We start from the raw sequence: 15,046 nt of genomic DNA, 5'->3' as shown, positions 1-15,046 counted from the left end.
ACCCTCACGTCCGGAACATGGGTTTTGTTCGTAGCTACTCCCTCCTCGTGGGCTTGGGGAGGTGGCTGGGTGCCTCCCTTCTCGGTGGTGGGTTTTTTTACCACCAGCTGGTGGCACCCCTTGTGCCTGCCGGGCCGCACCAATAGGCAGCCACCTTCACATCCAGAACATGGGTTTTGTTGGTGGCCACCCCCTCACAGCCCTAGGGAGGCTGCCGGCCACCTCCCTTCTTGGGGGCAGGGGTTTTGGCCACCAGCTGGTGGCATCCTCCTGTGCCTGCCCACATGTCTGGACCCATGGGTTTTGTTGGAGGGCACCCCCTCCTCACAGGCCCAGGGAAGGCAATCCTCCATGGGGTTCTTGTGAGGAAATGAAGGAGAGAATGATGTAAGATGCTTTTAGACCCCACTGCAGTTCTGCCAGCACAGAACTATACCTGTCCCCATGCCAGGAAACAACAGTACCCATCTCCTGGACATGGGGGCATCAACAGATGCCTTTCTTTTTTTGAGCAGAGGGAAGTGTTAGTCCTGCGTATGGGGCAGGGGCGCCTCCCCCGCCCGCCCTGGGACAGCAGAGTAATGCGACGGAATCATGTTGCCAGTTGTGGAGCCAATGGAAGCCCTCCAAACCTTTTTGGGCAGGATAGGGTCACAAAATAAGGCCCCCACACAGAGACCAACAGGAACCTTCTGGACGTGGCAGGCGGGACAGGTCAACAAAGTAAGGCCTCCATGGTCCAGCCGTCGTGAGCAGCAGCAGTAAGTGGAGGACAGTGTCCCACGGCGGGGGATTGTCGGCTACTCCTCACGCATGGGGGCCATGAAGGATGAGGCCGCCAACAAAACCCATGGTCCGGCCGTGGCAAGCAGCAGGAGTGAGTGGAGGACCATATCCCACGCTGGGGGATTGTTGGCTTCTCATTCATGGGGGCCATGAAGGATGCAGCCGCCGACAAAACTGATGGTCCGGCCGTGGCGAGCCGCAGGAGTGAGTGGAGGATCATGTCTAATGCCAGGGGATCGTCGGCTTCTCACGCATGGGAGCCGTGAAAGATGCGGCCACCGACAACCCATGGCCCTGCCGTGGAGGGCAGGTGACACTGATGCAACCCCTTCCCCCAGGTGCGGAGAGTGAATGACGGACCCAGGGCCAGGCCAGACAGGTTCACAAAATAAGGGCCCCACACAGAGATTAATAGGGACCACCAAAACCCACCTTCCGGACATGGCGGCACTGATAGGGCCCCTGCCTTGGGTCAGGGAGGGGAACAGACAGTTCCCTTTTCCTCCACATGGAGACTGCAGGGCAGCAAAGCAGAACTACACTCACACCCCCTGCCAGGGAGGGACCAAAAGGGACCAGAACCCACCTCCCAGAAGTGGTGGCAGGAACAGGAACCTACTGAACCCACCTTCCGGGGAAGTGAAGGGACGGATCAATGGATGCCTCCCCCTTTGAGGAGGCTATTCTAAATGCCCAGGGGGGGCTGTCTCCCTCACCCCAGGACTTGCATGGAAGAGACGGAAGGATGGATCGACGGATGCCTCCCCCATAAACCATGGTCTTGCCATGGCGGACTCTTCTGTGGCCAGAACAAGAGCAGCTGCTGAAACACTCTGGGGGGAGTGGCCATGGTCCTGCTGTGGCGGGTGGCAAGAGTGACCAGTACAACAACACTGAACGTGATCAAAACAGCATTGGGCTGCCCACCGCCCTAGAAGATGTGGCCTCCGACAAAACCCATGGTTCGGCCATGGCAGCAGTGATGGATGCCCTCCCCGACAAACCAGGAGGGACAGGATTCAGCATCAGGATGTGGGGGGGGGGGGTCCTAAATGTTGCGTGCAGCAGCAGAACCTATGGGCTGGCCATGGCGGTGGGGGAGGGCCATTTTAAGTCCCACAGATAGGGGGCCCTCCCACCATCCTGTACAGCTTCATGTGCAAACCATCCCTCATGCTGAGGAGCAGCTGCCACCAACATAACCCATGGGTCCCATGCCCACTGCTAGACTCTTTGGCCTAGCTTAATGTGTTCCTTGGCTGAAGGCGCTCAGTACTCCTTTTTATTTTGTCTCTTAAGTCGTCTTTCTTGCAGCACCTGTCCCACTTGGGAAGGTGTCTGGGTGGTGGGTTAGCGGCCTTTTCTCTTGCCAGAGCAAGTGCAACTGCTGAAACACCCCGGGGGGGGGAGTGAGTGACAGACCTAGTCCCACGCATGGAGCCTGTGAGGGATGCAGCCGCCAACAAAACGCATGGTCCGGCCGTGGCAGCAATGACGGAGGCCTCCCCCTCCTTGAAACGAGCCTGTTATAAGTCCCACTCTTGAGGACCGTGGGGGGTTACCTCGCAAAGTGTTATGTTCAGCAGCAAAACCCATTTGCCAGACACTGGTGGCAGTCATGGATGCCTTTGTCAACCAATTGGAAATCCCCTTGCCGCGGGGGGGGGAGATGGCTGGCCCTACCGATGGGAAAGCAGCGGGGTGGGGGAGTGAACACTTTCCCCTCTGGGGAGGAGCAGAGGCTAAGGGAAGGGCATAACCTGCCTCACCAATGGGGAAGCCTTGATAGAAGCCTTCCATCATCACCTTCCACAGATGGCTAGAAGCTGCTGCAAGACCCAGAAGAAAACATCATGAAAATGGTGGCTCTGAGGGAAGCCTTCCCCTTCCCAGGCGAGAGAGGGGCACAAAACAAGAGTAATGAGAACAGGAAACAAAAGTTGGTCCTGTGGGCCCTCGGGCGAGGTGCCCACTTAGCTTGGCCCCCGAGGCCAGCGGTGGCCCTGAGACAGGGGGTGGGGGGAGCGCCCTACCCTACCACACACAAACACCTGACCTGGCCAGGCAGGACAGGTGCACAAAATAAAAAGAGGAGTAAGAGTAACTCAAATAAAAAGAGGAGGAGTAACTTAATAAGAAAGAACAAGAGCGTACGCCCTCCTTTGAGGTGCCCACTTAGCTTGGCCCCAGAGGCCAGTGGTGGCCCTGAGACTTTGAGCCCACAGCAGATAGGATAGGATGCGGCGGCCACAGACATCACCCACCTGCCAGCCGTGGCGGCAAGGATGAAACTCCTTCCCCAATCGGTGGTTAAGGGATACACCAAGTACCATGATAGGAGATCCTCCCACGGTCCTGCACAGCGACATGTGTAACACCATTCCTTGTGCTGAGCAGTAGTGGACACAGACATCACTCACCTGCCGGCCATGTGGATGAGAAGGATGCCTCCCGCTCCTTGTGGGGCAAGACCCACTGGCCTTCATGGTGTGCATCCCATCATGAGCAGGTGCAGCTTATTGGCAGCAGGCAAACAGGGCCCTCAAGGGATGCCTCTGTCAGGGGGCAGGAGAACACAGACACAGAAATGATTCCCCCCCCCGCACCAGAAGACGTGGCAGCTGACATAACCCACCTTCCGGCCGTGGCGGCAAGGGCGGAACCCCTTCCCCCCATCGGGGCAGGGGAGAGACCAAGTCCCATAGATAGGGGCAAGTTGCACCCAGAAGGGACAGAGACATCAATCCCTGTTGCGTGGGAGCCCTAACTCACCACACACAGACACCCGACCTGAGCAGGCAGGACTGTTGCGCAAAATAAAGAGATAGTATCACCTCCCCCTAATAATAATAACAATAACAACAACATTCAATTTATATACTGCCCTTCAGGACAACTTAATGTCCACTCAGAGCAGTTTACAAAGTATCTCATTATTATCCCCACAACAAAACACCCTGTGAGGTGGGTGGGGCTGAGAGAGCTCCAGAGAGCTGTGACTGACCCAAGGTCACCCAGCTGGCTTCAAATGGAGGAGTAGGGAATCAAACCCGGCTCTCCAGATTAGAGTCCTACACTCTTAACCACTACACCAAACTGGCTTTCTCACCAAACCACTACACCAAACTGGCAAACTGGCTACATCAAACTGGCGCTACGCACCAGGCCATCGCAGGAACAGCACCATGTCACACAGGGGTCATTGGGAATGGTCTGAAAGTGCTGCCAGAATGAGAGATTGAAACTGGGAACCGGGAGCTAGATCACGAGGAGAACTAAGGATTTTCCAGCCACGGTGTGGAGCTGGGCCAGGTGGACTGCGGGCAGGGACAGCCCCAAGAGTTTAGGATGTGGGGGAGGGATTGAAGGTTTCTCCAAACCCCCACCATTCCTTGTGAGATCCCTCGAGCACTACCCCTCCATGCACAGAGACCTGACTTGGGCAGGCAGGACAGGTGCACAAAATAAAGAGATAGTAATCAGATCAAAGAAAGAAGAAGGTGAACCCTAGGCCGAGGTGCCCAATTAGCTTGGCTCCAGAGCCTAGCAGTGGCCCTGAGATTTGGGGGGGGGGGTAGAGCCCTATCCCACCACATACAGAGGCACGTGACCCGAGCAGGCAGGCCAGGTTCATAAAACAAAAAGAGAAGAATAATAAACCCAAAAAGAAAGGTGAGCCCTCAGCCAAGGTGCCAGCTTAGCTTTGCCCCAGAGCCAGACGGTGGCCCTGAGGTGGGGAGAGTAGAGCCCTATCCCGCCACACACAGACCTGTCTCGAGCAGGCAGGACAGGTGCGCAAAAGAAAAAGAGAAAAAATAATACATTCAAAAAGAAAGAAGAAAGTGAGCCCTCAGCCGAGGTGCCCGCTTAGCTTGGCTCCAAAGCCAGACAGTGGCCCTGAGACGGGGTGTAGAGCCCTTCCCCACCACACACAGAGGGACCTGACCTGAGCAGGCAGGACAGTGGCCCTAAGACAGGAGGGGTAGAGCCCTACCCCGCCACACACAGATGGTGAGTTCTCGGCCGAGGTGTCCATTTTGCTTGGCCCCAAAGCCTAGCAGTGGCCCTGAGACCAGGGGGATTAGAGCCCTACCCCGCTACATACAAATGGTGAGCCCTCAGCCGAGGTACCCAGTTAGTTTGGCCCCAGAACCAGATGTTGGCTGTGAGACTTTGAGCTGCAGCAGAGGAGCTTGGCCTTGGAACTGAAGACCCCGATAGACTGGGGTGGCTCAGAGCCCAGATAAGTCCAGGTCCAGGGAGGGATAGCCGAGCAGGTGGAGGTTGACCTTAATGAAAGACAACATGTCTATCAGGTCCAGGAGCAGATGTGCGCGGCAGGGACGGAGGAGGTCTCCCAGGTGGGAAAACACCCACTTGCTCTGGAAACTGGTGGGAAGGCAGGAGAGGATGTTAGTGGCTATGATGGAGAGGTCTGGCCAGATGGCAGATTTCCATGCCCAGTACTCCAGGCGGTTCGAGGGTGGGGGGCTCGGAAGGCTCGGCAAGGTTCTCCCGCACCATGGCCCCCTCCAAGTCCTCTGCCGTGACAGACCCACCCACCCTGCTGCTGCCAACCGCTCAGCCCACCAACAAGGACCACATTTCGAGGGGGCCTGTTTTGGGAGAACTCTCATGGGCTGGCTTGTTCACCTCCTCCTCCAGCTCCTCTCCCTTCTGCAAAATGGCCGCCGATGACATTATGTCCTGTACCGGGTTTTTTTGCTCCACCAGACGACTTATTATGTCAAAGGTGGAGTTCTAGCGGGTGGCCATGTCCTGATACAGGTAGTGTTTGGGATCACCCCCCTTCCCTGGCCTCGAGAAGTTTGCGCAAAGAGTTCACGCTGTGGGAGAAGTGGGCAGCCACATGCCAGTAGGTGTCCAACAATTGGCTCATGGACAATGTTCCCTCATCCCAGGCATCCCTCGGCTTGCTACCTAGCTCGAGAGCATCCCTCATGACTAGGTGCGGCTTATGCACCAAGCAGACAAGGCCCAGAAGGGAAGCCTCTTTCAGGGCTGCCAGCATGTTGCTTCCCGCATCGGTGACCATGAAGCCACACTCAACACCCCCCGGCGCCCACTCCCTCAGACCCGCCCTGACCATGGCAGCAATGTTCCTCCCCGTGTGAATGTTGTCCATCCCCCATGTCTGGAGAACCATCCTGTAGCCTGGACCCAAGGGTGGCACCTTGTTCGGAGGCCCTGGTCTTTGCCTGGGGCAGCGGAGGTCCTCCATTTGCCACCAGTGGGCGGTGAGGCCGAGGTAGCCATGATGACAGTCGCTCCACATATCTGCTGTGAAGTGGACGGTCCAGCATCTGGCACCCAACAGCTCCTTAAAGACCATATCCCGAACACACTGGTAGAGAGCGCCGGCCCATGGTGTGCTGTGAGGGCATCGTGAACCACGGGATGAAATGGTGCAGCAGCCTGCGAAAGCCCACTCCCTCCACAATGGACAAAGGGAGTCCTTCCAGGGCAATCGTCTCTGCCACTACGCAACCACCCACCTCCTGAGCCCTCAACCTCACTCTTTTCAAGGGTGCTGTCCCTGACCCCGAGGGAAAGTCTCCGCAAGGGTGGCCTGCCTGGGCGTTCCGCTCCCACCTGCAGCACCCTCAGGGCAAGGCTTCTTGCTCTGGGTGGACTCCCCTTCCCCTCCCACTTCTCCCTGAGCTGAACTTGAAGCCGCCCTCTTTCTCCCTCCGCCAGATGTTTTGCGGGGCGAGGCCGGAGGCAGCAGGCTCAAGTGGTGCCTCTGCAGGTGCTTGCATAGGGCTGTGGATGTCAAGTGCTTAGGGTTGCAGCCCCTATGCACCAGGCCATCCCAGGAGCGGCACCATGCCACACAGGTTGTTGGGCACTGTCCAAAAGTGCTGCCAGATGGAGAGATTGAAATGGGGACTGGGAGGTGGGTCACAAGGAGAATTTAGGATTACCAGCCACGGTGTGCAGCTGGGCCGGGAAGACGGAGTGAGGGGTGGACTGTGGGCAGGAACAGCCCCAAGAGTTAGGATGTGGGAGGGCTGGAGGTAAACACCCACCATTCCTCCTGAAATCAATCCTCCTCCTCAAACAGTTTTAGGAGATCCTCTTCCCCCAGCAGTAAGACATCTTCTGCCTCCTCCACAGTCCCCGCAGGAGGATCTTCTGCAGTAGGAGTCTCTGGTGCCACCAAGACTTCCCCCACTGTACTGCTGGTCGATGGGCAACCGGGACAACTTTTGCACTTCCCCCCACTACCACCCTTGGCCCCCACTCTAAGCCTTATAGTGCTGAAAAATAAGAAAAACTAGGAAACAAAAGAAGAGTGAGTGTGGGCCCTCAGCCAAGGTGTCCGCTTAGCTTGGCCCCAGAGCCAGATGGTGACCCTGAGACGGAGGGGTGGGGTTGAGCCCTACCCCACCACACACACAGGCACCTGATCTGAGATGGCAGGACAGGTGCACAAAGATAATAATTTAGCCCAGAAGGAAAAAGGAGAAACAAAGAAAATCCCAGGGAAAAAAGGGTAGGCCTCAGTCAAGCTAGGCTCCAGCCCTCAGCCAGGCAGTGGCCCTGGGACTGGGGTGGGGTGAAGGAAAGAAGGCACCCTTCCCAGTAGTGCCAAGACTGAAGCAGAAGAGCTTTTCAGTCTCTCTTTTCAACCAGCCAGCAGCAGCCAAGCTCACTTCCACTAATCCACTCTCCCTCTCCCTCCAATGCCAGCAACAGTCCTCACTCTCCCACTTTCTGCTGAAACTGAAAGCAGGAGGCAGAAACCTGTGCCTTATATAAGAAACGCTCTCATAGAGCAGAACAGGAGCTTTCTGGTTGGCAGTTCCCATGGCCACAGAAGGCCTGTCTCCTCCCTGCTTCTTGGCTCCCATGTAACAGAATGGGAGCTCCACGGTTGAAAAGAGACCTGCCTATCAAGGTTAGGTGGGCTAAGATTGGGGTTTCCACGGCAACAAAAGGTCTGCAGACATTCTGGGCCTATGTTGCCTAGGAAATCAATTGAGCGAAGCCAGCCTGAGTCATGAACCGCTCACGAACCTAACAAACCGGGCCTAAAAAGTCGTGGGGTTCATGGAAAATGCAGCCCCACAAACCACATTTTGATGAACCACAAATCGACCCAGTTCATGCATTTTTTTTTCCGTATTGCAGTTCGTGCCCACCTCTACTGTGGAGTGCTGCAGGAACAGGATCTTCTGCCTTCAATTCCAAACTCTTTTCGTGAGCAAAAGTGTTTGTGGGGCACCCTCTTGGTCCCACTGCCAGAGTTCACGTCTGCCCACATGTCTTAATTCATATCACACATCTCATGTATGAGGACCCCCCCCCCACACACACACCCCAATTCTCGTGTGCTTGTTAGAAAGAATGCATGTGGGCCTTTGGATTGCATCTGATCAAAATGAGCAGAAAACAAGCAGAGATCTATGAGGACTCACTGGGGAGTTGAAATCCCATCTCTCCTCCTACTGACTCTGTCCCCCCACACTTGCCTCCTTGTTGCTTGCTTCACTTCCTCCATCTTCTCCCCACCCCCATTCCCTGATTCCAATAGTCCATGCCTGTTCCTTGCTCCCTTTGCCTCTATTTCACCCTCTGAACTCGCTTTCCCATCACTGTTCATTTTCCCTCTGCTTTCTACCTTATTTCCCCACCCCTTGCTCACTGCCTGGGGCACCTTCTTTCCTCCATCACCACTTCCATTTCCTCCTCCTCATGATGCTGCTGGCTGGCACCACTACCGTAATATCAGGCACCCTTTTAGGTTGCAAGTGTGGATTCAGATCAGGTGCTTCCATTGAAATAAAATAAGGGACCCCACATGCCAGGCCCAACCAATCTAAAATGTTGTCTGAACTCAGCCCCCTCCCTCCACTATGTTTGCACATGTCTGTTCCTGTTGTGTGGACATTTTGATCACTAGAGGTGCTACACAGATCTGTTGACTGAGGCTGTGCTTAACTGTTTTGTCTTTTTCCATTTCAGCTATTTTAGGTCCTCCAAGAGAAATAGATGTGACCACAGGATCTAACTCTCTTGTTATTAGCTATAAGGCTCCCTTTGACAGTAATTCAAGTTTCTTTCCTTTAAAATATAATATATTTTACTGGGAGAAGTCAACATATAAGGACCCACCTTCATCTGACAAGATGGTAATTAAAAACTTCTGGGTGAAGTTTAAATGGTGAAACATTCTTTTCAAAGCTATTCATTTTCCTTTAGAATGTGTGTATATATCAAATAGTGTAAATACTTTGGCTATTTTAAAAATAGGCAGAATTTCAGAAAATGCTATTGACTTTGGGAAGCACTGAATTGCACTTAACATTTTCTTCTTTTTTCTTGCTGTTAAAGTGGCTATTTTCTGCAAGCCTTCCATTTTTTTTAGTCTTCGTATTAGAAAAAACTTTTTAAAAGGAGGCACTTTTGTGTAGTGGTTAAGAGTATCAGACTAGAATCTGGGAGACCCAGCTTCAAACCCTCATTTTGCCATGAGAGTTTTCTGAGTGACCTGGGTCTAATCACACCGTCTAATTTACCTGACAGGTTTTTTTGTGAGAACAAAACGGAGGAGAATGTTGAGAACCATTTTGGGTTCTTATTGGGGAGAAATGTGGGGTATAAATAAAAAGCCCTAATTTCACTGAAGAGTTAAAAATTGATTTTTATACAAGCAGATCGTCATACTAAGATGCATTTCAGTACCTTGTACAGAACCCAGTCTCCACATTCTTCAATCTATAGTCAGAAGTTTAACCTAATTATACATTGAAGGAGCCAACATTTGTTGGTAAGGCTCCAAACACTTTGTGGATTGGTATGGATCTGTTCAGTGAAGTATAACTAGTGTACTGTTTTACTGATGTTTTTGGCCAACGACTGGCATAGTCACATAGACAAATACTCTCAAAGAAGCATTTTTCTTTCTATTTACAAGGCATTTTTAAGTGAAAGAAATGGCCATGCTGCTGAGGTTGAAGAAGGGCCTGACTTGCCAAGGTAGGGGCAAGATACAGGGCACTGGTTTATGTGAGATAGCTTTAAGCACCACTTTTTCTTAAGGAATACCTCTGAAGTGCAAGCACTTAGTGCAGGGACGTCAATGATACGGCATCATAAATGATGACATAAGGCCTTTTTTGCAGAGGTGTTATACCTGGGACAAGGGAGAGATCATTATTGATAAGTATTGGAATGTAAATTCGTACAAGTAACAAGAAATTTGGGGGGAAATCCTGTAGAGCAAAGCTAATCAGAGCAAAACTAAAAATCAGTAGAGCACAGCTATTTAGGTTAAATGGCTTGTGGACTGCCAGTGTAGACTTATATATTACTTCATGATCTATTTCAGAGCTAACCTGTAAAGTTCATTTTGTGTACTAGAATATAACAACTGAATTGAATTTGGCTAAAACTACTGGCACCTTATTTCTCTTTCCTCTGTTTACACAGGAGGCAAGGAACACCAGCGATACAAAGTGCAAACTTAAGAATCTGAAGGAAATGACAGAGTATTGTTTTCGTATACAAGCAATGCTTCCTGAACATAATCTACATGGAGAATTAAGTGATACTTACTGCAAAACAACCTCTCTCAGTGGTACGTTTATTCAGTAAACAATAGGATTTTAATTACTGTATCTTTAAGTCATTGTGGAATGAACTGATAGCTAAAGCAATCTAGTTTAACCCATTTCCTGAAGCTAAATTGACGTATATAAACAAACCAGATATTAAAGAGTATTTTTAAGTGGCAAAGTTGCCTTGAGGACTGCGTCTAGCAGTTTGCCTTGAGGCATCTTGAGCAGTTGCCTTGAGGACTGAACCTATCCATATAAAAATCCAAAAAGCAAGAAGCATAGTTGTGGGTGTGAAACATTCTATGCCTTTTAAAAAACCTTAAGTTTCTGTATTTGGCATGCAGCATGTAACATATTTTAACGACGTTTCTAATATATTTTTCCTGTTTGGGAGAGGGTTTAGCTATTTATTTATGTGCAGATTTTCTGTATAAAATATTTTACTAGGTATCAGTGTGTGGTACTGTGTTCAAGGCAAAAAGATAGAACTGGACTGTGAGGAAAAACTAGAAGCAATTTCAAAAACAAAGCCTTTCATTCAGGCTACTGGAAGCCCTAAACTCTCTGTGGTTTTTGCAGGACCCTTCATACGCTATACATTTCCTGCACTTATTTCATACATGTATGAAAGTGTGAAATCCATTTTTAGTGATTGCACATCTGTACTGCTGCATAGTGCTCATGAATAACAACAACATTCGATTTATATACCACCCTTCAGGATGACTTACACCCACTCAGAGCAGTTTACAATGTCATTATTATCCCCACAGCAACAACACCCTGTGAGGTAGGTGGGGCTGAGAGAGCTCCTAGAAGCTGTGACTGATCCAAGGTCACCCAGCTGGCTTCAAGTGGAGGAATGGGGAATCAAACCCGGTTCTCCACATTAGAGTCTTGCACTCCTAACCATTACACCAAACTCAGCTTTTGGAGTCAGCTATTACTTTTCAGGAACAGCAGTGAAATAGATGTGCATGCACTTGATGTCCATCACTGTATTTGCATTTTATCATTTTCTCCTGCACAAAATGCTTTTCATGTAGAAAATGTGTAACATTTTTTGCCTCACTTAAATCTTTAGCAGGAATTACCATTAGATTGTTTTACTGTCATCAAATATGGCTGGAAATGAACCCCCATCCAGCTCTTCCCTTTTTTCTGCCACTACCAGAATATATAGCACTTCGTGTTTTAGGTAGTTTGAGTCAGCAGAATCTAGGCTTCATGACTACAAGGAAGCAGAAAAAGGTTGTTGCTTTACTTTCTTAGTTTGCAGGAAGTCTGAAACTGTGGTGCATGAGAGTAGTTTTGAAAATGTGTCTGCATGATAATGATCATCTATTGCTATATTTCTTAGATACTGAAATATTGACTTTCCTTTCATTGCTTAGCTTCTTGCCTTCCTCCAAAGACTTCCAAGTTTTTACATTTACTCTTGCCAGTAGTATGCAGTCCTTTGTATTCTCCTCTCTTGTCCGTGGTTTTTTCCCCCTCCTGCTGCTTCCTACTTTGCTATCCCTCAGACAGTGCCTTTGGACTCTTCGCTTAGCTGTGCATCCCTCAGCCTCCCTCCTCTTGCCAAAAGCAGAGGGGCAGGAGCCCCTTCATGAGATTTTATTCTGTTTCTGTCCCTGTATGAGATTTCTCCTAGCCAAACTTAACTTTGCTCACGAAAGCTCCATCGGTGTTGTCATACAACTAAAGAATTTTTTGTTGAATCTCTCTTAAAGAGGTTGTTGTATATTTGAGTCTAGTGTTATAAAAGTGTTTAGCAATCTCCTTTTTTCTTTCAGAGACGTCAAAGATTTTATCGATCACACTGCCATTCATATTTGCGCTTGTTGTACTTGTTGTAATATTTCTCTGCTTGCTGATTATACAGAAGTATCAAAATGTACTTAAATCTCTTTGGCGACCTCCTCTTAGAATACCATTGCATTATGAAGAGGTATGTGGTGTTTATGACTGCTGCGTATTGACAAGATGTATGGATACAGGCAACTATAATTATAGTAGGCACAGAGGTGTCATGCAGTGTGCTGACTCCTCCATCCCTTTCTCTACAGCAGACTTCAAGCTTGCTGGCACTTGCGAGACCACATGGTTCGGCTACCATGTAGGTGTTGTTGTGACATGCTCTTCCTAGAATGGGGGGCTGTTATGACCCCTCCGGCCAGCGCTGCATTGACAGCAGCTTGTCCAGCTCCAGAGCCAGGCTGTCCTCCTGCCCAGGTATGCAGGGTTTTCAAGGCTAAGCTGCCTCTGCTGATGCAGGGAGAGGGATCCAGCATCAATGAATCATCTGCTTAGAACTGTGGCTAGATCACGGTGTGTATTACAGGATATTACATAAACAGCTAAACTGATACCAGAAAGTCCACACATTTTTATTTATTTACTTTATTCATATTACACTTTTCCCTCCAGTGGGGATTCAAAGTGGCTTACGTTTTCCCTTTCCCTCCTCAAAACAACCTTTGTGAGATAAATTCAGCTTAGTGTGACCAGCCCAAGGTCACCCAACAAGCTTCCATGGGAGAATGGGGATTTGAGCCTGGCTCTCACGTCCTTGTGTGACACTGTAACCACTATATCATGCTAGCCATGATCAAATAAAGAGGGTGTAACATTGGGCACGGATGGGAGAATCCTAAAACCATAGATGCACAACTGAAGCTGCCTGCTTAATCAGAAATTAAAGTGAAAAACTGCTTCTGCCATTTCCATTCATTGAAGCCAGTCCTACACCACACTGGATGAAAAGTCCCCATGACTTGTGGAACTTGCTTTCCATTTATAGGTCCTTTATTGTATAACTTAAGGGTTAGATCTTATGGATCTGTTCCACTAATGTTGGCATTTTCCTGTGGTGCAAGCCACCTTCCTTTGATGCAACAAACTTTTCTGCTGATGAAACAGATCTGTGGGATTTGCCCTTAGAATGTTTACAATATTAACCCACATACAGGTTTACTAGAAATTGTTTTACATATTGGTGTAACAATCTAATGTTTTTTTCAGGATTTACAAAATTCTCAAATGACTGTGACTGAAGAATTTAAGAACTGTACAGGAGAAGAACATTGGGACTCTGTGTCAGTTATCTCCCATGTGGAACAAAACCCAACTATGACAAACCACATAGATGACAATAATCAAGATCAGCTTCTAGAAACAAATGATTTTAGATGACAAGATAAAATACCTTCATCTTTCTTTGGTTCAGTGATGATGAATCCTACTTTTCAATTCCAGAGGATATTATTTCAGTGGCTTCATTAGAAACAGCCTCTATCTGTACTGTGGCATACTGACATACTTTCATGTATGTTGAACTGTAAACTAGAGGTACGAGAGTCCCTTCCTCCACTGATGGAGAAGAGTATTTTCCCTAAAGATTATTTACATTATTGTCTGTCAACTGAGAGACTAAAATGAAGATGAACTCAGTTTTAGTATAAATTTCAGCTACTGAAACAATGTGAGACTCTGCAAATGCAGTTAGTACAGTAGCATATAAATACACAGAAGAGCATGTTCTAGTAATCTCATCCCATGGACTGAGGCATCTGGAGAAGACAGAAAACCTTGTCAGCCTTTTTTTGACTTTAAGTGCAATCCTAAAAAGATAGAGTGGTTAATTAGGTTTGATAAGTTACTTGTTGACCTCCAGGTGGAAGAGGAGCCAGTTAGCCTACCAGCCAAAGGCAGACGAGAGGCCTTTCTTTATTGACTGTGATTCTGTGTGTCCATTCACGTAATGATAATCTCTCACATAATGAACTTTACTTTGGACTGTCCTTGTTGGGTGGCTGCTCAGATGATTCAGACAGTGCAGACTGCAGTATCTACACTTCCAACCAGAATATGCAAGGAAGATCATATTCCAGTTTCAAGGCGACTGCACAGGCTGCCAGTGCGCATTTGGGCTCATTGTAAGGTGCTACTGTCCATCATTTAAAATGTGGCAAGTCATATATTCTTTGGGCAGTGCCTATACTTTTCTCTACAATCCCTGGGTATTTTGCTCCTCATTTCTTTCTTCACTGTTGTAGTGAGGTCTGAAAGGTATACAGTAGGGTGAAATGCCTTCTCTGAAAAGATTTGGTTTGCTTTTACTATATAATTTCTGCTGTCAGCTGAAATTTCTAAAAGCATTTTATAAAGCAAACCATTGTATTTTGGGACTATCTGCTGCTGATTCATGTGTCCTTGTAATTAGTCATTCAGTTCTAAGCTGGCTGTATAGTGCCTTGAGTATCACTGAACAAGTAAGAAGGAAAACAAGGGCTAACATTTCTTTACTAGACAGACCCTAAAATTGTATTTCAAAATCTCCTATATTAGACCAACTAGCAGATTGAATGTGTTAAGTATTGTTTATACCTGAACTGGTAATACAACAGAAGTGAATAGACCACTAGTACCAAGAGATGTGGGGGGAGGTAATATAGAAATATTGAGCAAATTTTCTGGGGAAAAATTGTTATTTAAATATATCAAGACTTAAGAATATTCTTTGTCCTGCAATAATAATGCTTTAACCTGAATTTTTTTGTTAAGCAGAACCATTTCACAGAATGTATCAGAAGAAAACAGACATTGTTATGAGCTTTTGTAAAACAATTGTGATTTCATATACTGTAAACAAATTAAGACAATCAAACTGACAA

The 15,046-nt window shown here is 48.6% G+C and overlaps 1 protein-coding gene across 1 annotated transcript in view; it reads left to right on the top strand.

Moving 5' to 3' along the window:
* The window catches only part of IFNGR2 (interferon gamma receptor 2), a 30,020-nt gene extending 14,981 nt beyond the window's left edge, over positions 1-15,039 (top strand). The window contains exons 4-7 of the mRNA XM_054973166.1: positions 8,776-8,942; positions 10,243-10,390; positions 12,167-12,321; positions 13,395-15,039. Coding sequence (XP_054829141.1) covers positions 8,776-8,942; positions 10,243-10,390; positions 12,167-12,321; positions 13,395-13,565 — 641 coding nt within the window. The 3' untranslated portion in view covers positions 13,566-15,039. The remainder of the gene's footprint in view (positions 1-8,775; positions 8,943-10,242; positions 10,391-12,166; positions 12,322-13,394) is intronic.
* The last annotated feature ends 7 nt before the right edge of the window (positions 15,040-15,046 follow it).

Source organism: Eublepharis macularius, chromosome 3 (genome assembly GCF_028583425.1).
Source record: "Eublepharis macularius isolate TG4126 chromosome 3, MPM_Emac_v1.0, whole genome shotgun sequence".
Lineage (NCBI taxonomy): Eukaryota > Metazoa > Chordata > Lepidosauria > Squamata > Eublepharidae > Eublepharis > Eublepharis macularius.
Note: the sequence above shows the minus strand (reverse complement) of the source record. Positions and strands in the feature narration are given on the sequence as shown.